General features: G+C 38.9%; 3 protein-coding genes across 5 annotated transcripts; 1 reads left to right on the top strand and 2 right to left on the bottom strand.

The window, feature by feature from the left end:
* Positions 1–524: 524 nt before the first annotated feature.
* Positions 525–6,369, top strand: LOC122652448 (uridine nucleosidase 1-like). Of its 2 annotated transcripts, XM_043846199.1 has the most exons (9): positions 525–681; positions 1,154–1,269; positions 1,409–1,468; positions 2,016–2,198; positions 2,323–2,427; positions 5,455–5,551; positions 5,668–5,775; positions 5,872–6,007; positions 6,089–6,369. In XM_043846199.1, exons 1-9 carry the CDS (start codon positions 582–584, stop codon positions 6,195–6,197), a joined length of 1,014 nt encoding a protein of 337 aa, XP_043702134.1. In that variant the 5' UTR covers positions 525–581; the 3' UTR covers positions 6,198–6,369. The 2 variants fall into 2 exon arrangements, with proteins under 2 accessions (XP_043702134.1, XP_043702127.1); XM_043846192.1 differs by lacking the exon at positions 5,872–6,007.
* Positions 6,370–10,791: 4,422 nt separating this feature from the next.
* LOC122661303 (putative fasciclin-like arabinogalactan protein 20) lies at positions 10,792–11,881 on the bottom strand. Its single transcript, XM_043856664.1, has one exon. It carries the CDS (start codon positions 11,854–11,856, stop codon positions 10,828–10,830), a length of 1,029 nt encoding a protein of 342 aa, XP_043712599.1. The 5' UTR covers positions 11,857–11,881; the 3' UTR covers positions 10,792–10,827.
* A 1,838-nt stretch (positions 11,882–13,719) lies between these two features.
* Positions 13,720–22,447, bottom strand: LOC122668158 (protein HIRA). 2 transcript variants are annotated; one of them, XM_043864755.1, is made up of 10 exons: positions 22,053–22,447; positions 21,028–21,303; positions 20,684–20,935; positions 20,203–20,600; positions 18,985–20,032; positions 17,329–17,539; positions 16,918–17,158; positions 16,695–16,817; positions 14,173–14,290; positions 13,720–14,076 (listed from the first exon to the last, which is right to left on the bottom strand). In XM_043864755.1, exons 1-10 carry the CDS (start codon positions 22,158–22,160, stop codon positions 13,741–13,743), a joined length of 3,111 nt encoding a protein of 1,036 aa, XP_043720690.1. In that variant the 5' UTR covers positions 22,161–22,447; the 3' UTR covers positions 13,720–13,740. The 2 variants fall into 2 exon arrangements, with proteins under 2 accessions (XP_043720690.1, XP_043720698.1); XM_043864763.1 differs by lacking the exon at positions 22,053–22,447 and having other exon boundaries at positions 20,684–20,938; positions 21,028–21,164.
* Positions 22,448–22,897: the final 450 nt, after the last annotated feature.

Raw genomic sequence — 22,897 nt, 5'->3', positions numbered from 1 at the left:
TGTCATCCTTGGTTTCTAAATGAAATTGCTTGTTACAAAAAAAAAAAAAAACAGAATCTCTTTAATAATTGAGGCTTTCAATAACGTGAATTCATTAGTAGGGGGAAGACGATTCTGTCGGAGAGTGTGGCTTACGCCCGCATTCCCATATTTTTCATATGAGGAGCACTCATAAACTCATGAGTGCTGGCGTAGGTCACACTCCCTTTTTCCCTTAATTTTATTACTTCACACGTGGGTCCTTTTTATTCGGTGTAGGAGGTATCTCGTCTCTCACGTACCAAACTGATGCGGAAGAATTATCCTCTCTCTCTCTCTCTCTCTCCAGTCTACACATACAAATATGGATCGTTCTCCTCTCAGGAAGAGATGAGGGCACCTGAAAGGAGGATAGGGAAGGGAAGGGCAGCTGCGGGCCAACGGGATCGGCGTCGAAGATTTACGAAATAAAAAAGAATAGAGGTTCGAAGGTCCTTTCCTCGCTTTGATCTTCTTCTTCCGTTTTCTTCTCTGAGAGGAAGCCTTTCCCCTCCGACTACTTTCATTTTTTTTTGGCTGTTCGTTAATCGGAGAAAGTGGAGATGGAGTCTGTTACATCGAATTCTCATGATATAGCCGACACAATAACCTCTTTTTCCTCTAAACCTGAAAAGATCATCATTGATACTGATCCTGGAATTGGTAAACTTCATTCGTTCCTTATCTCTGGATCTCTTTTCTCTCTTCATTTGCTTACCTTTTCTGTCTCAAGATGAACTATGGTTAGTATGGTGGGAGTTTTACTTCAATGCATGTGGTCTCTCTCGCTTCTTTTGCTCTTTTTCGTTCATTTTATTTCATTTTTATAACGTTTTTGGCTTGAATTTCCAGTTTTTACAAATTCACAACCTGGACTTCCTCGATCTTCCTCTGCTCCTCCCCTTGATTATTTCAAACATTATAGTAGAACAGAAAGAAAGGAAAAAAAAAAAAAAAAACTGCTCAATTTCTTGCAGTTTTGACCTGTTTGATCTTATGATCCTACCAATTGATTGGTAAATAATGGTCAAAATTTTTCTTTCTCTTTCGCTACAGATGAGGATTTGTGTGTTTCGAACTTTTATTGTAGTTGTTCAGACATGCGGGTTCTTAATCTGCTGTCATTGGTTTTCAGATGACAGCATGGCTATCTTTATGGCATTTCAAACACCAGAGGTGGAGGTCTTAGGTTTGACTACAATATTTGGTAATGTTAGTACTGCAGGCGCTACACGGAATGCTTTGCTCTTGGTATGTGTTTGTTTCGCTGCAATAAATTTTTTCTTACTTTAATAATATATTTTATTCTTAAGCAGCTTCCAATTATCCATATGCAATTATTAGGGACATGTTTATGATTAAATTTACCATTCAATGTGTTAAAGGATAGTGCGAGTTGGCAGGGTGTCCTGGTATCCCTGTCGCAGAAGGCAGCTCTGAACCTCTAAAGGTAATAAAGCCCAACTGAATATACTTTTACCAAATTTGTTTCTTTTTTTTTTTTTCCGGTTATTTTCTCTTGGACACTTCTTAATTCTTTGTCATACTGATTTTTCAATATAATTTTCATGAGTAATGTCTTGAGGTTAATGTCTCTCACCCTTGTGCTATTTTGAATTTGAATCGCTTTGTTCCAATTCAAAATCAAGCTCCTGAAATGGCCTTTTTCCAATTGAGCTTCATTGCAATGTGCAACCCGGTATTACTTAAACATGAAACACCCTCTATATTGTAACAGCTGTAGCTTCGATTTTTATAATGTGAGTCTGTATAACCATTGATGTCCTAACTACTGCATATAAAATTGCCATGAAAAATTGTATCTACTACCTTGAAATGTTCCCTAAGTTACTAATTCTGCCAGTCTCATATGTTTAAATTTGATTTAAGCTAGGATTCTTTTTTTTTTTTGGTTTTTGTTTTTTGTTTTATGTAAAACATTTGCTTCATAAGCTAGAATGTTGTTTCTAATTCAGGATGCTGCATTTTTTAAACAGGGAGGAATACCAAGTGTTGCTGACTTTGTTCACGGCCCTGATGGGTTGGGGAATGTATCTCTTCCACCCCCAAAAGAAAAGAAAATTGAGAAGAGTGCCACCGAATTTTTAGTTGATAAGGTCTCTGAATATCCTGGTGAGGTATCCATACTTGCATTGGGACCACTGACAAATTTAGCTTTGGTAAGTGTTAATATCTTTTCCTCATTTGCCAAAACAAATCGGCTTCCTGTTACTCTGCTGCCGCCTATTACATGTTTTGCCAGGTTGGTTTTGCATTATATTACCTTTCTTTGGTCTCAATTAGGCAATCAAAAGGGATTCATCCTTTGCAAGCAAGGTGAAGAGACTGGTAATACTTGGTGGGGCTTTCTTTGCATTGGGAAATGTCAATCCTGCAGCTGAAGCTAATGCAAGTACTTCTTTTGTCTTCCTGTTTCATAAATTTATTTAGGCAAAACACACATATGACTGCATTATTTACTTCATTTGGTGTTCTATGAGAAGTGGTACATCAGATGGAGTTTTGCATGTAATTGAATTATCTAGAATGTACTTTAAATAAATCCATCTTGCTTTTCAGTTCCTGTTAATGAATACTTGTCTTGTATTCGAACTGGTTGAAAGGTACAAAGAAATGCTTTTCTTTTTCTCTAAAAGAAAAAGAGATGTCTGATGCTGTCACCCACACACAGCATTCTCAATTAGACTTCTGATTCTCATTGTGCCTGACTAATCTCTCCCTACTGATCATTGGATTGGTAAACTAGTAAATTGATTCCTTCAGCTACTGATCATCTTCCTAAACAACTTAATCAGAAGGCAACCTGTGGATTCTTCCTTTTGCTCCTCAGCCGTGAGTGTCAGCAACTACTTCAAGCTATTGCTCTCAACAGAGTCATGGCTGCTTCTTTTTTTTTAAACTACTTTTTTTTTTAAGACATAGTTGCATTAAATGTAGCCTGCTTTAGCGGCTCACTGTTTTAATTGATCTGATGAACCTAATCACATATAAATGGTCATTCCCATTATCATTAAAATAATGAGAGAATGTCCTCCTCAACCAAAGAGAGTCTTTTACAGTCAAAGGAATCCAGAGAGGAGCCTATATACCTCTCTAGTCTGAGAGAGAGAGAGAGAGAGAGAGATGATATTAGAGCTGATGATTTGGGAGTATGATGTAGATAAAAGCTTGAAGAAGAAAAGGACCAAAACACTGTTCACGTGTTTCTGTTCGCGTGAATAGTGCTACTGTTCATGTGAACAGTGGCGTGGGCCCATATTTGTCTTGGAACAAGAAGATTATGAAGATATATGTTTTATATTTGGTTACTAGTTTAATAGTTTCTATTTTGTGTGCTTAGTCATAGTAATGTTAGGTTTTAATTAGTTTCTATTTCTGTTTTCTTTGTCCAGCAAGTAGTTGTTTTTGATAGAGTTTCTATTTTTGTAACCTTTTTCCACTTTCTAGTTACAGTTAATAGCTAGGATCTCAGTTTTCTTGCTGTACAAGGGACTGTCTATTTCTGTTATTTCCTTTCTTGTAATAGCAACTATCACCATATATGTAATGGACCATTAGGAGTACCCCCACGTTTTACTGAAGCTTGAATACGGGTTTTTACCAATGACTGTGAAACAGTGTAGGAGAGTGATGTAGTCCTAGACGGGTAGATAATCCAACTAGGAGCCAGAAACTACGATCTGCTATGAACTGGTAAATCGGGTAGGTCAAAATTGGGATTTCAGTTCAAGAGTTTAATGGAACCTAGGGTTTGATGGTAGGGTTAGGCTAAGTTGATGTAGGGGAGTCTATCAGTGAAGGTTACATTAAGTTTTAATGGTGGAAAGTGTGTTGGAATGAGTTGGCAGCAGGTTAGGTTCAGGGTTTTTTTTTTTAAAAGAAGAAGATGAGGGAATCTAGGGTTTGGGTGTATGGGGGATTAGAAGAAGAATGGCTAAGGTTAGGGATGATTCAAACTTACTGTTGTTGCAAAGTTTCCTTGGCAGCAGCTTGTTTGAATGTAGATCCTTGAGTAAAAATTAAAGCTTGAACTAGAACTTGAATGAGCTTCAAGAGATCGAATAGGGCAGAATTGGGGTTGTTGAAGAATACGATAGAAAGGGGATGGGGAAGAGAGATGAGAGATCAATCTTCTTGAGAGGAAGAAGAGAGAAGAGAAAAAATCAGGTTTGGGATACCAATCCCGTATGCATGCTCAACAGCACCAAAACTCTTAGAAAAAACTCATATTCTTTATCCAAATCATCTCTAATTGATGTGCGAGGTATTACATATATATAAACCTTCTAAAATTCCTAATTTGACTCATAAAAGGACTCCTAATCACTATAATAATACTCTCAATAAAGTCAATATACTCAAAAAGAATTCTATCTAGCTATTAAGTATCTTAATTTAACTCAAGCACTCAATTTAACTACTAATCCCGTGCACTAACATGACCCCCACTTTATGGGCTTATATATTAGGCCCGTTATAACAATAAACCCAAAAATAAGAAGCTTAAGGCCTATAGAACCAAAACATGAGCCAAAATAAAGTCTTTTGAGACCCAATTGGACAATCTTAAGTCTTAACTGCATCAGAGAGTGTCCTATGTGAGGTGAGTGACCTCGAGGTGAGATGCCTAGGTGAGAGTGAGTCTCAAACCACTATTCTATCCTATCTTTTATCCCCTTCTGCCTTGTTTTTCTTTTATTTTGCAGTTTCTATTTAATATCCTGCAATGGGTATCTGTTGAAGGTTATTGATAACATATTTGAGGGTCTACGAATGTGCTGTTGAACGCTGAGAAGGTTGATCTGTTGCTGCTATATTAATCAATTGGTGGAAGATTGAAGACCATACTTTGCTGATTTATTATAAGTTGATCCTGCTGTAGAGTTGGGTTCCTAGATGAATAGTTGGGGGTACTTGGTTCTGCATTAGAGTAGCTTTGATACATGATAAGCTACAAGAATTTGTTTCAGGTGGCATGGTCATGTTCAACTGAGGCCTTTGGATGCTCCAGTACGGAGTGTTTTGATTCAGATTGAAGGAGCTAAAGAGCCAGTGGCAGACCTAAAATTATTCTAGAAGAAGTGGTGAGGAAGACATGCATAGCTTAGGCCTTGTTTCAAGTATGACCTCGAATAGAGCTGATTGGAGGGTAAAGATCCATGTAGCCGACCCCATTTAGTTGGGATAAGGCTGAGTTGTTGTTGTTAGTCTAATTTTGGTTAAATCTACAAATCGATTATTGTATGGCACCAGCTGAACCTCACCTTTAAGTAACCTCAATGACAAGGACACTTGATTGTGCACTTGAAATGCACTTTTCCTGCACCAACAAGTAACAACAAATTATTATTTAGCCATGAATTTCTTACAGCAACCAAATAATAATAAATATGACATTCCGTATTTTACATTCAGATCTATGGTGATCCAGAAGCAGCCGATATTGTGTTTACCTCTGGGGCAAATATTATTGTTGTTGGCATAAATATTACAACCCAAGTCAAACTAACAGGTGCAAACAAGCCACCTTTTTTTTTTTTTTGTACTTCCCGCTTGATGATTTCTCTTTAGTTATCCAGTTAGTTGTCATGTGAACCTAATCATGTTGAACACCATTCAATGTTTCAGACGAAGACCTCTCTGAATTGAGGGATTCCAAAGGGAGAAATTCTCATTTCTTAGGTGAATTATGCAAATTTTACAGAGATTGGCATGTGAAATCTGATGGCGTCTGTGGTAACTTCCCCTTTATAAGCTTGACGAGCAAATATGACTTTTGAGTTCTAGTTATCATCATGCCTCAAAATATCTCACTTGAGTTTCTGAATTCAGGCATTTTCCCTCATGATCCGGTGAGTTTCGTGGCACTTGTCCGTCCTGACCTTTTTACTTTCAAGGAGGGGGTCGTGAGGGTTGAAACTCAGGGTATATGTGCTGGACATACGCTAATGGACCAAGGACTGAAAAAGTACGTTAAGACAGTCATACTAACATACCCCTCTATGGAATTGGATATCATGACTTAAAGCTGTTAATATATATGTTGCAGATGGAACTCGAACAACCCTTGGTCAGGCTATGCCCCCGTTTCAGTCGCATGGACAATTGATGTGGAGGGAGTCGTTATGTATATTAAGGAACTGCTCACAAAGCCATGAAGCTATAATGCACATGAAACCACAGGAAGTGAAGGTTGGATTGTCTACCATTTTTCATTTTGACAACCCATTTTCTCTTCTTTATATCTGTCACAAATATTGGATTTGTGTTTCATGTATTGGGATCACATACCTCAATTCATAATGGAAGAATAATTTGTGTCACGGTGTATCCATTCCCCCATTTCATTATGGAAGAATGATTTTATTCTAGGTGTAAAGTAGCAAATTCCATACTCTCACCCCCCCCCCTCAAATTTCAGTGAAGACTTTTTATTTGCGAACTACCAACATAATTATACTTCTAGTAAATCTGTAAGTTGACTTTTTATTTACAAAATACCAAGATACTAATACTTCAAGTAAATCTGTAAGTTGACTATTTGTACTAGACTACTAGCATTTGCAGCAAGTATATGAGAAACAAAAGCATTTTCCCTATCTACCAAAGTATTTAAGACCAAATTGCTTAAATTGGTTTCAAATGTCAAATAATAAGGCATATAAGTGCTATCGCAATGCACTTTTTGTTTTGTTTTGTTTTTTTTGTTTTTTATTGGGATAGGTAGGCTGAGGAGAATTGAACTGCTATAGTGCTATTGCCCTTGAGATTTTTTGTTGAAACTATTAATATTATCGTTCTTTGTGACAAAATTCTTGTGCGATTCACTACCCAAGAAGTTAGCATTTATGTGATTTTTCCACTTCAAACACTTGGGCTACACCTACACACTCTGCATTTTGTCCACAAATACCTTGGAAAGCCATGTCTTTCCTTTGCATGTTAGATGGTCTTGTTAGTCTGACCATGCTTCAAATGATTGAAATTGGCAACCAATTTCCAACAACTTAACTGGCATGTCATCAATAACCCCCGTATGAGCACGAGCCGCCCTTGAACTGGTGGAAACCCGTGCAACAATCTCTTTCCTAAATCGCCAAAATTAATTTGATGAAAGTGTGACAGTCACAACACACACCTTTGAAGAAGAGCTCGTGATGATTTATACTAGTGCAATTGCCAGCCTTTCACTATGTTGAGAAAGAATGGCTTCTTTATGTTCCTCTACATCATGAAGCATAAAATTTCTATCTGGGCAGTATCCAACATGCTTTAGTCAAGCATTCAATTCTTCAAGTTTTGTACAAGGGATGTGACTGATCACTAGCTAATGAATAAATCAATCAGATTTTTTTTTTCACTTTTCTTTCATTCAGTAGCTTCCCTCACTTTGGCTTTCTCTTCCCATTTTCCAACTGATAGCAACACATAGGCACCTGAATCTGCTGGCTCAAGATATATCAGGGTTTCTGCTGTGAGCTTCCCTAAACATTGGATGTGTGACATGTGTCTTAATATATCATTGGACCAACTCCATCTAATGTCTTGAGGTTTTAGGTTGGACCCTTCAACATATGATTAACCTTACAAGCTACCAATAGTCATCTACCGAAAATGGAATTTCTTTTATGAGGTCCATGGAAAACCTTTGAGCTTACAAGCCGAAGTACGCCATTATTGGGTTGATATGGTAATCTATGATCATCGAAGTAAAGATTTGTTTCATTCATCCACCAGGCTTGCACGACCGTAGACCCTCTTGGCACATCTCACAGAAAAGTTTACTGGATCTTTCAGAATCTCCAACCCGGGCATATCCTGCTACCATGGCTGACCAGGCTACAATGTTTTTCTCACCAAGTTGTTTGAAGATAATCGCAGCTATTTCCTGGGTATGTCCAAGCTTTATATAGAGCATCCGGTAGTGCAGTGCCAACTGAAGGAGAATTTTTTGTAATTAGTTTTGATAATGGTTTGTCTGATTGTAACTGACTTGGTTACAGATGCATTTGTAACCTTTTTTACAAAAACCCTTTATGCATGGTTGTTGCTGAATGCAAAGGGTAAATGTGTTACCTTCCCCTTGCCTATGGGCCATAAAAATTCTATTGCCTGAATGTTTATCTTTATATCTTAATCCAACTTATACTTGAAAAAAGTTACTTCCCTGTAGGAATCTCATTTCTTTCCATGCGTTGATTGCAAAATTAATGCCGATTCCATTTATTTACAAATGATTGTCTATTCCTTGATCTGTATTGACTTCATGACTCTGGACAATTTGTAAGTCCCTTTAGTGGCAGTCTGGTAAATATATTGCATCAAGAATCCAACAATATCCTTACGTGTCACCAAATCACTCTTTATGTGATTTTTTGAATCAACACAAGGTTACTTTAAAACATCACAAGAGATGTGGCACATTGTCTCGTGACATTCACTACTGTCACAAACTGTAAGGTACTTTGTTTTTATTGTAATGCTTATTTGTGACATTCTGGATGTCATTAATATTCCGTATGTGACATGTGGGTTCAAACCAGCTTAATAACTAAGTTAAATGGGCTAGCCTAAACGCACAAAACCTCTTATGATACCAATACCGGTCATTTACAAATCATTGTCTATCCTTTATCTTTATGGGTTGTTTAAAACACACTGTGCTTCTTATACTTAAGCCCCCAACTTGTACATATAAGGCATCAAAACCTAGTAGTGTTCTCAAAATGGTAGTAGACTGGGCTGGGCTACGCATTTTTATTGGCCTAAACCCCGCCCAAGTACGAGTGAAAAGTTATGGATGTGGTTGGGCCTAATGTACCTGAGCCCAATAAATCCTTCCCTAACTTTTGCATGAGAACCTTTTCTTTCTTCTTCCCTAGAGAAGAACAAAAAAATATTACAATTAATTGCATTATAAGTATTTACCATATGAAGACGACAATCAAAATGAAGTGATTCCTATGATTGCAAAGCAGAAATTTTCAATTAGATAGTAAAAGGAAAAAAAAAAAAAAAAAAAGAGAGCTTGAAGATGCAAAATAATGCAGAATTATTACAAATGATCAAACTTGTATGTGATTTTGGTCTAAATCACTTTGGAGAATCAAGAAGCTGAAAAAGAAACGAAAGTATCAATCTGATTTGGATAATTCAATGATTTGATAAATTCAATATCGTTCAGAAAGAGAGCGAGAGAGAGCGAGAGAGAGAGAGAGACTATTCATGTAAAAGGGTCTCCTATATTTGATGGATCATGGATGTTCTGGTAGCTGAACACTGAAACAATTTGTTGCTTGCACTCTTATAAGACCTCTTCTTCTTTCTTTTTTCTCCTCATCCCTTCCCCCAAAAAATGTTTCCAACATGAACATTGCGAGAAGCATTTCTACATGGAGAGATTGTTCAACCACATAGAAAAATGATTATAACTGTTGGATAGATGAAAGATTTTCCCTTGAATTAGCCAAATTGTCAAATCTGGTGTACTCTCAATTGTTTGTGCCACCACTCCCTTGCTTTTTGGCTGTTGCATGTACTTTATACATAATCGAAATTTTCAAACAACTATCAAAGCATTACATTGATACAATTCAATAAAAAACCTGAGATTAGTTAATCTCTAGCCATCACCCTTAGCGGTTTATCTTCACTCCTTGGCCCCAAATAATACTGACACATAACCAGATCATTACTGGGTTGCTTTTTATAAGGGTCTGTCATAGAATTCATCTACAAACTGACTTCATGAAAGAAGTCTGTAGGATTTTCTGGTATCTCATGACCTTACAGGTAGAAGCTGTTCACTTTATGGTCCATTGACATCTCGGCATATTTAGCTTCTCCTATTTTTGTCCAACATAGCAGGTAATCATGCATACCTAAGAAATGTTAAGTGGTCAATACGTGGATCAAGTTAGGAAAACATAATTTCTGAATCTAAAAATAGAAACTATATAACCTAAAAAATAAAGTAGTTCAGTTCAGACCTTAATTAGATACAGATGGAGAAACCTTTAATGGAATCTTCATTTTGGAAATTTAGCCTGCTCTGTCTGATTATGTGAAGGATACATTGCATTCTTTGATTCCTGGATAATTTGCTGTTTTCTTCTCCTGAATCCAAGCATATTATTCATATATAATAGCAAACTATGCATTAGAAGAGGTAATCTTATGCTATATGGTGGCTGATCAAAGTGTGACAAAGGACACATTGTATATATGTTCTTCATGCTGCACCAGGATAGCATAAAAATGCCCCTCCTGCTCTTTGCCAATTGGGTACTGCCCTTGCCTGGCCATTGCGAAAGTCATCAAATCAATCAAGATATTCTGCCAAATGCACAACATGGCTGCAAAGAAGATTTTTTTGTTCATTGGGTACTCAAGGGACTTTCCGGTTATATCCAACAGTCTTTAAATTTCTCTACTTCACAATAAAATGAAAAACAAGAAAAATCTGAAATACAAATAACATGTTTGAGTCTACAGATGCATTGAAATTGAAAATTTTCCAAACGTATGATCTAGCTTTGTATACACAATTTCCTCAGTAAGGTAGTAACTAAAATTTGGAAGGGAGAGAAATCTGGATGGAACTGCTTAGGTTCTCTTCTGAAGTGGCAAACATGAAATAAAGAAGCAAATATCTGCAGAACAATTTTCAAGTTTCAGTAAATGGTGAAACAAAAGAAGAATAGAGAAGGTCTTGAGATCCACCACCTGAAGCGGTTCCAGTGAAACCGAATTTATGCTTCTGACATGTTAATATGCAATAGCAAGATATCAGAATTCACCGGAATCAGGCACATTTCCCTTGAAATTGCCATTAAATCCAGCATAAGAATCTCTGACTGGCTCTTGCTCTGCAGGCAACGAAAGGATCTGAGGGATGCCGTGGATAACAAGCCAATCATGGTAATACAAGTCCGGAAAGATGACGGGAACTCCGTTTAGCAAAACTGTAATACCAGATCTTGTGACATTAATCCTAAACCCTCTCAACAGTGTCTCCAGTGTGGCTCCATCATCCAACATAACCAGATCCGACCACGTAAGCTTGCAAGGAAGACCATGACGGTGAAAGACTGTTGAATTTTCACCAGAAAGTTGCTTGTAATCCTCTATGGCTTCATCAACTGGTGCGAAGATTGTCAGCTTCTTCTGGTCACCAGACTGCGGTAGTTGCAGTTCAAGGAAAGAAGCCATCACAGAGTAACCTTTGTCTCTGATGCTATTAGAAGCCATGACAAAAGATTCGAAATCCAACGCAGAATCATGCAAGTAGGGAGCCGTACAATAGAAGTTAGAGGTAGGAGCTCCGATCGGTGGCAAATGTGAGGATATACTGAAAGAAGGATCAAAGAACTTGTCGATTCCAAAGACAACCAAAGATCCATCGTCAAAGATGGTCGATTCGTTGATCTTGACATTGTTCAATGAGATCTGCTGACCATTAGCCGGTGTAGTGACCATCAACGAGTGGTTCTGGTACAAGGTGGGGATCTTGGTACCGTATGGTAAGGTTCTCAGGGTTTCCACTGAGAATGCCAGTGGTGATATGTGGTATTGAAGGAGATCGATTGAAGGCTGCCCCGATTGAATGAAGGCAGCGTCAGCAGGAGAGAAGATCGTCGCATAGGATAAATTAGAGATTAGGGCTTGGGCAACGAGTTGAATGGTTAGGGACATGGCCATGAAACCTGTGTCTGCAAGGATTTCGACGGCATCCTGAACTGTTTCAGGCTGAATCGCAAGAACAGAGGTGCAGAAGAGAGAGAAAAGAATGAGAGAGAATTGAGACAAGGTCGTCATTACTGGTGTTTCTTGAGGGTTTCTCTGTTCGCAGTGCAGAGAGAAAGCAGCAAAAGAGTTTCGAAATCGAAGAGAACCATCAAACATAGTTAAATAGCATTTCGGCGGGAAACGAGGACACATGGGGGACCTTGATTGGTAAGGATGAAATGTTAGTTGGGATTCTTTAGTTAGGGGTTTTAGGCATGTGACTAGAATACCCCTGAATTGCGTGCAAAAAAACTGATGGGTTTGTGCGAGAAGCCAAAATCTATTGGATTCGAATCTTTTCCATGATCTGATGAGATCTACGGAGGCTGTGCAGTCCAGGATGACGAACTACTGTGTAACATCAGGTTCCAAACCGATGTTGTAGCTTAGGGCTGCAACAGGGTCGGGTTGGGTCTGGCTTTTCAAAACCCCAGCTCAAACCTGACTCCCCTTAGCTGGGCCCAGGCCCGAGCCGACCATGACTCAGGGCTTGGAAAATCCAACCCTGGCTCGACCCTGCTGGGCTGACCCTAATCATGGAGTGGGGGAAAGATAGAGATGCATGGACTGGATTGAGTTGGGTAGGGTCTGAGAGAAAATTATCAATTTTACATAAAATAACACTATAATAAAATATAGGGAAGCAGTTTTCTGTATGGGAGTGTGGCCTACGCCAGCACTCCCATGTGTCTATCTCTCTCCTCCTTAAAACAAGGGGACAAAGGTGTCTTTTCACATAGGGAGGAGAGAGATAGACTCATGGGAGTGCTGGCATAGGCCACACTCTCGGACATAGAACTTTTTCCCTAAAATATATTATCACTCATTGTTATCATATATAATACATTATATTATAAAATATGTGTGACATTTAAAGTTTATAATATATATATATATATTATATAGATTTACCAAAAAAATATATGTATATATTATAGTATAACTTAAAACAGTGTTGGCCTGGACCGGGCTGGGCTCAGCCCGAGGCCTCAACCCTAACTCGACCCGAACTTGACTCAGGGCCAGCAATTTCCAGCACTGACCCTCCCTCAGGGTTAGGTATCTCAGCCCAGACCTTGTTCGGGCTCAGGGCAGGCCAGGGCGGGTTCGGGCCGACAGGGCCAAACTTGCACCCCTAAATTGTAGCTGTTCTTTCGTGGCCGTTTAACTGTATCTGATGATCAATAATACTACTTTGGAACATCTGATTGGGATCTTTTGTGGGCCCCACATGGGCCATGAGAAATGAGGTAATGCCACACTTCGTGGAGTCGGCCATATAGAATCATGATTCATGAATCAAAGAAGAAGAAGACGAGGGTGAGGGCATGTTCAATGTTTGGTTTTATTGTAATACCCAAACGAAAAGGGAAGTTGATGGGAAGGTAAACAAATTAAATTTGAAGCTGAAATTTGATACTTAATTTATTTAGAACATTTTCTAGATATCCAAAGGTCTGAATTACCACATCATCTTCTACGTGGCAGAACATTTGGGCCTGATCCATCAATTTTGCCCATGGGTTGCCAACCACCAGCAAACAATGAAAAGGGAAGCACTCAGTTTTTTCATCTTTCTCAATGGATGCAAAACTTGCCAAGGATTCGTCAAAATTCATTCTCCATAATCCACAAGTCCCTAAAATGGAATACAGTAGTCGTTGTACATCTCTGACCAAAGTTTATGGCGCAAAGTAAGTGGTGCTCCGAAGAGAGAGAGATAAATGAAACACTAAAAAAGAAGGTGCATGAAGATTTGAAAGCTTCCAATAGATGCACCTGAACCACCAAAAACATTTGGAAGGAGGTGGAAGTTGAATGTCCTCCAATATACATACAACAGTGGGAGCAAGTTCAGATCCCAGTTATCACCAACTTCGAGCTCCATTTTTCATGGTTGAGTGATGCCGAGATTCAAGAATCACTATCCTTTGCAGGTGGGTCAGAATCCAATTGTTCTGTCCATGCTAAATCAGTCTCCTTTGCCAGTGTGGAAGAATCGATTTGATCAGTCGGTGGTAAACCAGGCTCCTTTACTAGTTGGGAAGAATCCATTTGCTCTGTCAATGGGGGACCGGTATCCACTTCATCTATTGATGGTGGTACTGAGTTTGTTTGATCCACATTGATTTCAGCACTTTCATACTCTGACAGGAGATCCGTAAACTCATTGAGCAACCGTTGCACTTTTCTGTTTGAAGCCATGGCTGGAAGTATATCTTCTCTTAGAAGTTTGTGCTTTTTCATTCCCTGCAGATACAAAGATTGGAAGCTTAAGCCTGAGAACCAGTGTGTGTGTGTGCACACAATAGAGAGAGAGAGAGAATTTAAAAAAAAAAGCCTTACCAGCACACAAGGATCCCATGTTGCATTCTTGACATCTGATGGCGTGGACTCTGCCATCCCTGTTGGAGGCCCAAGAAAGCTCTCACAGACTCCCCGTAAGCGGGACTCATCTGCTTCTCTGCAATAAATTGATAGAAACATATATTACATTAATAACTATAGAGTCGAAGTAATTATTATTTAGCACAAGAGAAATCTGTTCCAGGATGCTTTAAAAATCAAACATAATATCATAATGTATGCACAATTACTGATTAACAAACAGGAGAGGAACTACATCACTATGAAGTCCCATCTTCATTTCCTATTAACAGTGGCATGACATGTTGCATGCATATTTGCACCTGAAGTAATGTCAAAACTTTAACTGCATAGTGTTCAATAGGGAACCCAAGGTCATACTTCAATTGAAATTTGTACAACATCGTAAGGTTCCCAAGTTAATAGTGGAAAGGGATTTGAGGAAAACCATAAAATGGAGAGGTGGATGAGAAGCTCAGACCAAGAGGATGATTATCCACATGTTGGAGAGGTTTGATCCACAGAATCGTCATCGAATATCTTGTTCTCCTATGTGCCTAGAGAAGTGAACAATGTCGCAGATGACCTAGCCAAGGCCAGGGATAAAATTATTAGTGGCAGTGTAGCACTTCTCTATTTTAAACCACTTCAAGTCAAATTGGATCCAATTTTACTCCTTTATATTGGCACTTCTCTTCCATTATATTATGGGGATTATATTTTCTCTCTATCATAACTTCTGTACTACTATAATCTTGACAAGGGAGGGAAGGACATTTATTGTAGAACTTCTCAACTTCTTAGCATTAAACTTCTGTCCTCTGTGTGTGTGTGTGTGTGTGTATGTGTGGATTCCTTGAAAATTTGAACCTCTAGACACCAATGCAAAAAAATTCCAACCAGCAATCCAGCATCAGCATCTAAACCCGCTGTGACTGTGGAGTCAGGGTTATGAAAGTTGATTCCGTGAATGCCTACACTGATCTGCACATAACCTTCCAAGTTCCAATTGACCGTCCTGTTTTGAATCCTTCAAATCACCATCAATAGCACCTAAACCTGCACCAAACCTTCCACACAACCACCCTGCTAGACCATTCATTAAATCTTTCTAATCTCAATGAATGTCAGACCTTCAATCCATTCAAGCACCACCTAGACCAAAGCAGCCGACAACTTTAGCGCAAGATAACCCGCATCATCTGTTTCTGAATCCCGAAACCCTGTTTCAATTTCCCTGACAAAGCCTCAGTAAAGAACTCTTTCTACTCGTGAACTACTCTTTAACCTCTGGAATTTACCCTAACCATATTGAGCCTGAGATGAGATCTGCGACCAATTTTACCCAATATACTTGAGTTGAACTTGCTGGACACCTATCTTCCACCAATCTCATTCAATTTCAATTTTTGGGCCAATATCAGAGAATGAAGTGGCTGACTTCGTCGTCAAAATTTGAGTACCAAGGAGAACCTCGTCTGATGCATTTCACTCAACTTTTCTTGACGTAATTGAATTACTTGGATCAATTTTCATGTTGGAACCGTCTCTTTTCTTTTTTTCTTTTTTTTTGATAGTTGGGCCCCAAAGAGAGTTGAACTCATGACCTCTTCTTTGTGAGGTGTGGTCCTTGCAAACTGAGCAACCTCCCTTGAGATTAATTTTTCTGTTTATCTTTACAATGATAATCCTTCATTAAGCATCAAGGAGCAAAGAAGTTAGGATAAGTCACAGTTGAGCTGAATTGCATCTGACATTATATTTAAATATGGTACATACGTTCCCACTGCAATTTATAATGTATGTATCACAATGAAAGTTCTTTCATATTTTAACTCTCATAGAATGGGACAGTAAACTTGGGCTTTTGTTTCTTTCCAATACTGGTAAGTACAACAGGAAAGCTTTATTTGGTCGAATTGAACTGTGCCATGCTTTTTAAGTAACCATCACTCATGTACCTGTTGCCATAAGTTACAAATACCTCGAGGACTGAGGAAAAATTACCAAAGGTTAAATAAAATAGAGATTTAACCTCCCTAAGGCTTCTAAAGAATCTCAAAACAGGTGGTACGCACAGGTATGTGCAGGGGATGACAATAATTTAAACTAGTCCACCATAAACCAATATACTTCAAAATCTAGCTTAATAAATATAGCAAGAAACAATACACTTTGACCTAAGAAGAAACATAGTGCCCACCAAATCCATGTGGCCAAATAAATTATCCTGCCTGAGGCTGCGAAGTGATTTTGTTTCTACACCCTTGACTAGAAAGTTCGACGTGACAACCCAAGAAATGGAGGTGATCACAAACAGTTAAAAAAATCAACCACAAAATCCAACATATTCTTTCCCAAAACTTCAAGATAATGAATTAAACAAGAAAAAGATTTTTCTAACCCGAGGAAGATATAGAACCAAACCCACCAATTAAAGCCAAGTATATTGCAGAAAATCCAGTAAGAGAAAAAATCAAGACAGAATAAAACTCCCTAACCTTGCCAGAAAACGTATGTAGGAGAGAAGGCACTGACGATATTCGTTAGGGGACTTCAATGCCAGTGAAGAAGCCAACTGAGCCTCCAGATGTGCCCGCGTCTGCACCCCATCATCTGTCACTCTATCCACAGACAATCCTAAATCAACTAGTGATAAGTTGGAACTTATCTGCTAATCAAATATCAGAAAATGAAGAAATAAATAATTAAGAAAATAAAGACCTGCTCCAACTTGGCTTTCTAGCCAAGAATTTCCCAACATCCACCTGCAAAGCAGCTAGCTCACCACTCTGAATTGAACCTAAAGTCCACGAACTAGCAAAATTTGATGCTGGGAAGCAATCATCTGCTATCCTCAGCCAACACATCAAGCTCATATCAAAAAGGAAAGCATGACGGGTGGCCAGAACAACAAGAGGTGAACCAGACTTTGAGAACCTCATGGATATAACTTTAATTGTGCCTGAAAACACAACAATGATCATCAATACCAGAACCATTCAAGTTAAAGATTCACAAAACCATGAAAGTACGATTAAGTCCGGACTTCACATGGACCGATCATTGATCGCGAAAGCAGCTACACAACAAATTTCCCATCCATCCCATTCAGGTTACATTTTGAAGCAATACCTGTGACTTTGGTGGATGAGCTAGGACTGGAAGTGATCAAAGAAGACAGTGAGTCATGCAGAAGACATGTCCTTTTGAACAGATCCCATACATATAATGATCCCCTCCTTGTGACAAGCAACAATTTCCAACATTCATCACAGTCTATAAATATTGCTGCTGACCCCATCATCATGGTGGGCATGGCTCGTCTTCCGCACTTTGTGTATATCTACTTAGGAGAAGAAATAGGAAGAAGGTTTAAAAAGGAGAAAAGAAAAAGAACAGAGAAGATCAATGCATTACTCTTTTCCCTAACTTGGTAAGAACTGAATATGTATTTGTATTATTCAACTTAGTTTTACCAGGCAACATATGTATTTAAGCATAACCAGAGTGGGTTTACTGTTGTGACAAAACAGGTCAGGCATGCCATTTCGGAAAAAAAGTCTGACATGGAGAAGAGTTTGAATTCCAAAATTGTCCACGCATTCGGGACAAATTCAGCCTTCAACTCTATCCATGTAGAAAAAATGCCACTTCAACGATGAGTTTGAATTCCAAAATTGTCCACGCATTCAGGACAAGTTCAGCCTTTTACTCTATCCATGTAGAAAAAATGCCACTTCAACCTTGTACAACATCAACTTAGGAAAAATAAAAAACAACCAAAAACTGTGTTATTGATAGAGCAAAAGTGTAATACATGCTCAGCCATGAGGCTGATATTGACAAGAAAATTGCAGACATGGCTAAAACAGACGCCCTCCCATTTTGATGGTTTGGATCAGCCACATGAGCCCTCCACATGGAAGGGAAACTTGTCACTTACGGCTTCACAAAACATTTGACCTACATATTTAACGCTTATATTATCGGTCAAAGGAAATTGCCTGAGTCAACTTAGTCCCTGCAATCTTTTAACCTGTTTTTAAGTTCAAGATATTCTACTTTGTCTGTCAAGTGTCAATACACAAAGTTCACTTTGTCCCTCTACTTTGTGTACAAGAAGTTCAAGTCTTTGAGAATTAATTTATTTGGTAAACACTATTGCCTTTAGGTATTTCTGTTCGTACTTTTTTTTACACTGAAATGTATAAAGGTATTCATTTAACAGCCTGAAATATTAAGCCAATTAAGGTCAAAATTTCAAAAACTGCTGTTTTGGTATTTGCATTATTACTTTTAACTTCTCAAAAAAGAACTTTAAAAGGTTGTCATTCAAAAACCTTTGTATTGAATCGATACATATTGACCAACATGAGATCATTGAGAACCCAAGATCCCCAGATTTTTAATACAATTAAGTCTAGGAACAGAAGTATGAGCCTCAAGATTTCATGTCTTTTAGATGATCTTATTTAACAATGAGGTAAAGCTTTGGTATATCTACTCATGTTATCATGCCTCAAAGTCATGCCAATTAACTAGAGGTCCTAAGGATCTACTTTGCACAAAGTAGAACCTCTCAAATAATCCAAAATACCAAGATAGGTAAAATCTTAGTGAATTGTGGCACAGACCTGCTTGCCTATCCACCACACATACTGGAATAAGATTGTCTAATTTTTACGTAGTATGAAGCTAGCTAATGTTATTGAGTCTTGACATCACTTTTGATGGGAAAGCTCTACATTAATACAGTAAAAGAGAAGTTCCAAGATAATGAGACACTACCTGGAGACAGCCATCTTCACACCCAACAGCCCAGAAATTGGAATTTCCAGCTAAGACGGTTACTTTCCCAGACACTCTGTCAGACCACAGTGCTTGGGCCCCTCTTGTACATATAACTTCTGTTTCTTTAGTCGTAAATGTATTTCCAACCCCAACAATGTCATTAACAGCTCGCTCGACAAAGTGAGCTTCCAAGCAAACTGGGATGGAATCTTCCCCTTCTTTCTTATCAAAGACCCTGATTGAAAGAGCAGTACTGCTGCAAGCAACCTCTGAACCACAAGCCTTCACAACTCCTGACTTTTCTACATTGATTGTTCCATCTGCACCTGAAGAGACTGGCACCCTTTCAATAACAAGGCTTTCACTAATGGTTGCCCTAGCAGTGATCCCGGAGCGCTCCTTAACACCAGAATGGTTTGCTTCAGAGTTCCCACTAAATGGTCTTTTAAGAGAACCTTCCCGGGTGCCAACATCAGCAAGAACCCCCCCAGTATCACATTTTCGCTGATCCGCAGGATGGAAATCAAGTGCTTGATCTGTGGTCCCACCAGAGATATTTTCCTGATGAACAGGCACACCAACTGCTTCTGGAATAATCCTCTTTCTGCCATCAGGCCGCCTATACTCCCTTTGCTTCACGGGATTAGAAATCCGGGCAGTACTTGGTACTTTGTTTAACTCCTCACCACTGGCTCCTCCATTTTTGTTTCCATCATCAGGTTGGGAATCAGAAGACTTAAGAATTGTCTGACTAACATTCGGGACCCCAGGATCCCCTGAAGATTTTACAGATGTGTGGTTCTGTTGGACACTGGAAGTGACCTTTTTACCGGCAGATTGCTTAGCTGATGCTGCTTCAAGCAATAACTGAGCTGGGCTTTCAGCTAAGTTTGCCTGTCGTCCTCTAGCATCACCATAGCGGTTTCTTTTTAACTCATCCAATTCAGCATCACTTATTCGATGTCCAACCTCCTTAACCTCAAAGTGGAAAGTTGCCACTGTCCCATCCAAGGAACAGGCAAAGAGTGAATAACCATCAGGACTCCTGTTTCAGGAAAAGAAAGATAAGAATTATTATTATTATTATTATTTTTCTGGGGGAAGGGAAGAGGTCCAAAAGCAAAGCAAAATCAGATTAAAATATTTAAGCCATTAAATTCAAGGAATATGCTAATTATCTGTGGAAAGAACTATAACTACTAAAGACCTGTGTACCAGGATAAATCTACAACACTTTGAGTAAAGAAATGCTTGGCAACAAAGAGAGGACGGGCACTTGCAGTTGTCCATACAGTTACAGTGCGGTCCTGACTCCCAATTGCAATCACATTGTATGGCAGTGATTCTTTTGGTGCAGTCTTAGAGGCCCCGTTAGACCATCCAGCAGTTACAGCTTTTACTTCCTGACCATTTGTGAAGTTCCTCCGGAACATTGAGTGGTTAAATCTTACAACTATAATTGGGGCATTATGCCCTAAGAAATCAAAAGTAGCAGACCATTCCCCCCTTTCCAGTACAGGTGCAGAATGCCTGGGCTTCTGAAAACCATGAGTTGTGGTGATAAAATGGCCACATGGTGACCATCCGAGCCGCCTAAAAAAGGTTGAACCAAGCTGAAAAGAACTTTTTCAAATTAGATATCAAGTAAAGAAGAAAAAAAGTACAAAGGGAACAACATCAGATAAAGTGCACATACAGATTTTGCCCAATGCCCCTCTGTCTTATGGGCAAGACTCCAATCACTTGTTCGCCAAATAATGACAGTCTTGTCATCTGACTGACTGGCGATGAAAGAACCAATGGGATCCCAAGCAATGCCTTTAACTAGGCTTGAGTGACCCCTTAAGACAGCAGTGCAGATACCATTGCTCATGTTCCAGATGTGAATTGTGTTATCCAAACTCCCACTGGCCAATATTGAGTCATCTGGAGACCAATTAAGATCTACCTACTTCAAGCATGGAAAAAGAATTCTTCAGTTAGAAATTGATGATACCACTGGATATTCGGATAAGAAACTTAGTGAAAAACTTTGATTACCACGTCTGCAGTGTGTCCTCTCAAAGTCATTATAACTTTCCAATTCTCTACATCCGGGGGCTCTCCACTACCAAACTCAGTGGTGCCTGACCCTGGCTTCCTCTCATGAATCAGGATCACCTGATCGTCAGACCCTGATGCAACATACCTGCCATGCTTTGCCCACCTAACACAGTTAACTGACCCAAAGTGATCACGGAGGGTAGCTAGCAACTTCTGAGTTGATTGGTCATTCTCTGAATCCTTATCCAAACATTTCATGTTCCATATCCGCACCTATATTTGGACATAACATGACACAAATATTAGCTCATATACAAGTTACAGCTCAATACGATGCAATTAGTACATAAATAGATGTTCATCAAAATTACAGTAAACAAGAGTGCTAGTGCGTCCAACATGAATTGCCTTAAGTGCATAGTAAACGAATTAATAACAGTTGGCAGACTATGAGAACAGTAAAGAATTGCTTCCTTGATTAATTCTGCAAGTATGATGAACATAAAGTCCACACAGGCCATGACCATGACAAAGAAGCCTAATCATGTAAATATTATCTAGAAATCACCATACTGAAATCTAAAAATGCATAACACAGTACAAGAGATTATTGTATTGGTCTAACACTAGCTTTCTTGACCAGTGTCTGTCCTGTGTCCTGACTCGAATGTGAATTATAAGTAGTTCAAAGGGTGTGCATGATGTTGTTGTTTCCCAATTGCCATTTCAGTTTCACAAGGTGTGAGGGCACCATTGCATGAAGCTGCATTATATACCAAACATACGTATGTTTCATAACTCGAACAAATACATCACGATGCGCGAAGGTTATCCAGGGAAATTCATAGTTGTTAGTGTAGCAGATTAGAGCTATAAATTCATAAAATTATAATTAATTAAGCATCAAGAACTGATAAATTCCGGACAAGAGAATGCTCTTGAAAAAACCACATGAACCCAAAATTTTAAAAAAAAAACAAATTTTAAATACTGATGAATGCGACCGAATAGCAAATCTCTACCTTGTGATCTCCACCGCCAGTTGCAAACCTAAGACCACCGGGTTGAATGTCAACGGAAAATATTTGCATTCCTTCATGTCTAATCCAAATTGGCTTGTCGCATCTCATTTTTGGTCCTGTTTATGACGTCCCACACACTAATCGTTTCCTACTCTTCCGTTCAGCAAACAGCAACACAGTTCGCAAATCCATGAATCAAGGGCAAAACAATAGATGGGATCATCAGCCTGACCAAGTGAGTAGAACCCTAGTTGGGTTCCAGAGCAAAACCCTCTCAACGAGGTAAATCCAGCAGGGAACGAACTCAAGCTTCTTCTCTCTAATAGTCAAACGTTGGATTCTCACGACAGATATTACTTCCCAGAATCAAAAGACTGCAACTCTGCAAGGAAGACAACTGATGAAAAGAGAAAGAAAATAAAAAAAAGGAATCAAAGATAAATGCATAATTGCAATTTGGTAAAGGTCGTTATCTTTGCTATTTTAAGAGGTTGTAACAGAGAGAGAGAGAGAGGCATACTTTGAATGGTGTTGGGGTTCTTCACTTCAGAATCCGGGAGTCTGAAGACTGGAGGTCTGGAACATTGCACCGTCCGTTTTTAATTCCAAAGAGTGGCTTCGGTTTCAGCTCCGGCACCGGTTACGTTTGAAATAAAGCAGAGAGTGAAATAAAGTAAATACAAAAGGTAAAGAAAATTTTGTACTCAGATTGTTTAAACAACCTTGTGGGCCTGTGGCATTCTTCAATTCCAAAAACCTTGAAGCATTCTAAATTTAATTAGGGTAAGACATCTCTTACCAAAAAAAAATTACGGCAAGAGATCGCTGCCTCGGGTAGCCCCCAA

The sequence above is a fragment of the Telopea speciosissima genome, chromosome 1 (genome assembly GCF_018873765.1).
Source record: "Telopea speciosissima isolate NSW1024214 ecotype Mountain lineage chromosome 1, Tspe_v1, whole genome shotgun sequence".
NCBI classification, from domain to species: Eukaryota; Viridiplantae; Streptophyta; class Magnoliopsida; order Proteales; family Proteaceae; genus Telopea; species Telopea speciosissima.
Note: the sequence above shows the minus strand (reverse complement) of the source record. Positions and strands in the feature narration are given on the sequence as shown.

Excerpts from the sequence above, each read along its gene's own strand:
- LOC122652448 (XM_043846192.1), top strand. The coding sequence starts at position 582 with ATGGAGTCTGTTACATCGAATTCTCATGATATAGCCGACACAATAACC. Across the intron at positions 2,428-5,454 it reads ATCCTGCAGCTGAAGCTAAT|ATCTATGGTGATCCAGAAGC; the intron begins GCAAGTACTTCT and ends TTTTACATTCAG. Across the intron at positions 5,552-5,667 it reads AACCCAAGTCAAACTAACAG|ACGAAGACCTCTCTGAATTG; the intron begins GTGCAAACAAGC and ends TCAATGTTTCAG.
- LOC122661303 (XM_043856664.1), bottom strand. The coding sequence starts at position 11,856 with ATGACGACCTTGTCTCAATTCTCTCTCATTCTTTTCTCTCTCTTCTGC.
- LOC122668158 (XM_043864755.1), bottom strand. The coding sequence starts at position 22,160 with ATGAGATGCGACAAGCCAATTTGGATTAGACATGAAGGAATGCAAATA. Across the intron at positions 21,304-22,052 it reads CTGGCGGTGGAGATCACAAG|GTGCGGATATGGAACATGAA; the intron begins GTAGAGATTTGC and ends GTCCAAATATAG. Across the intron at positions 17,540-18,984 it reads GTGAAGATGGCTGTCTCCAG|ATATACACAAAGTGCGGAAG; the intron begins GTAGTGTCTCAT and ends TCTCCTAAGTAG.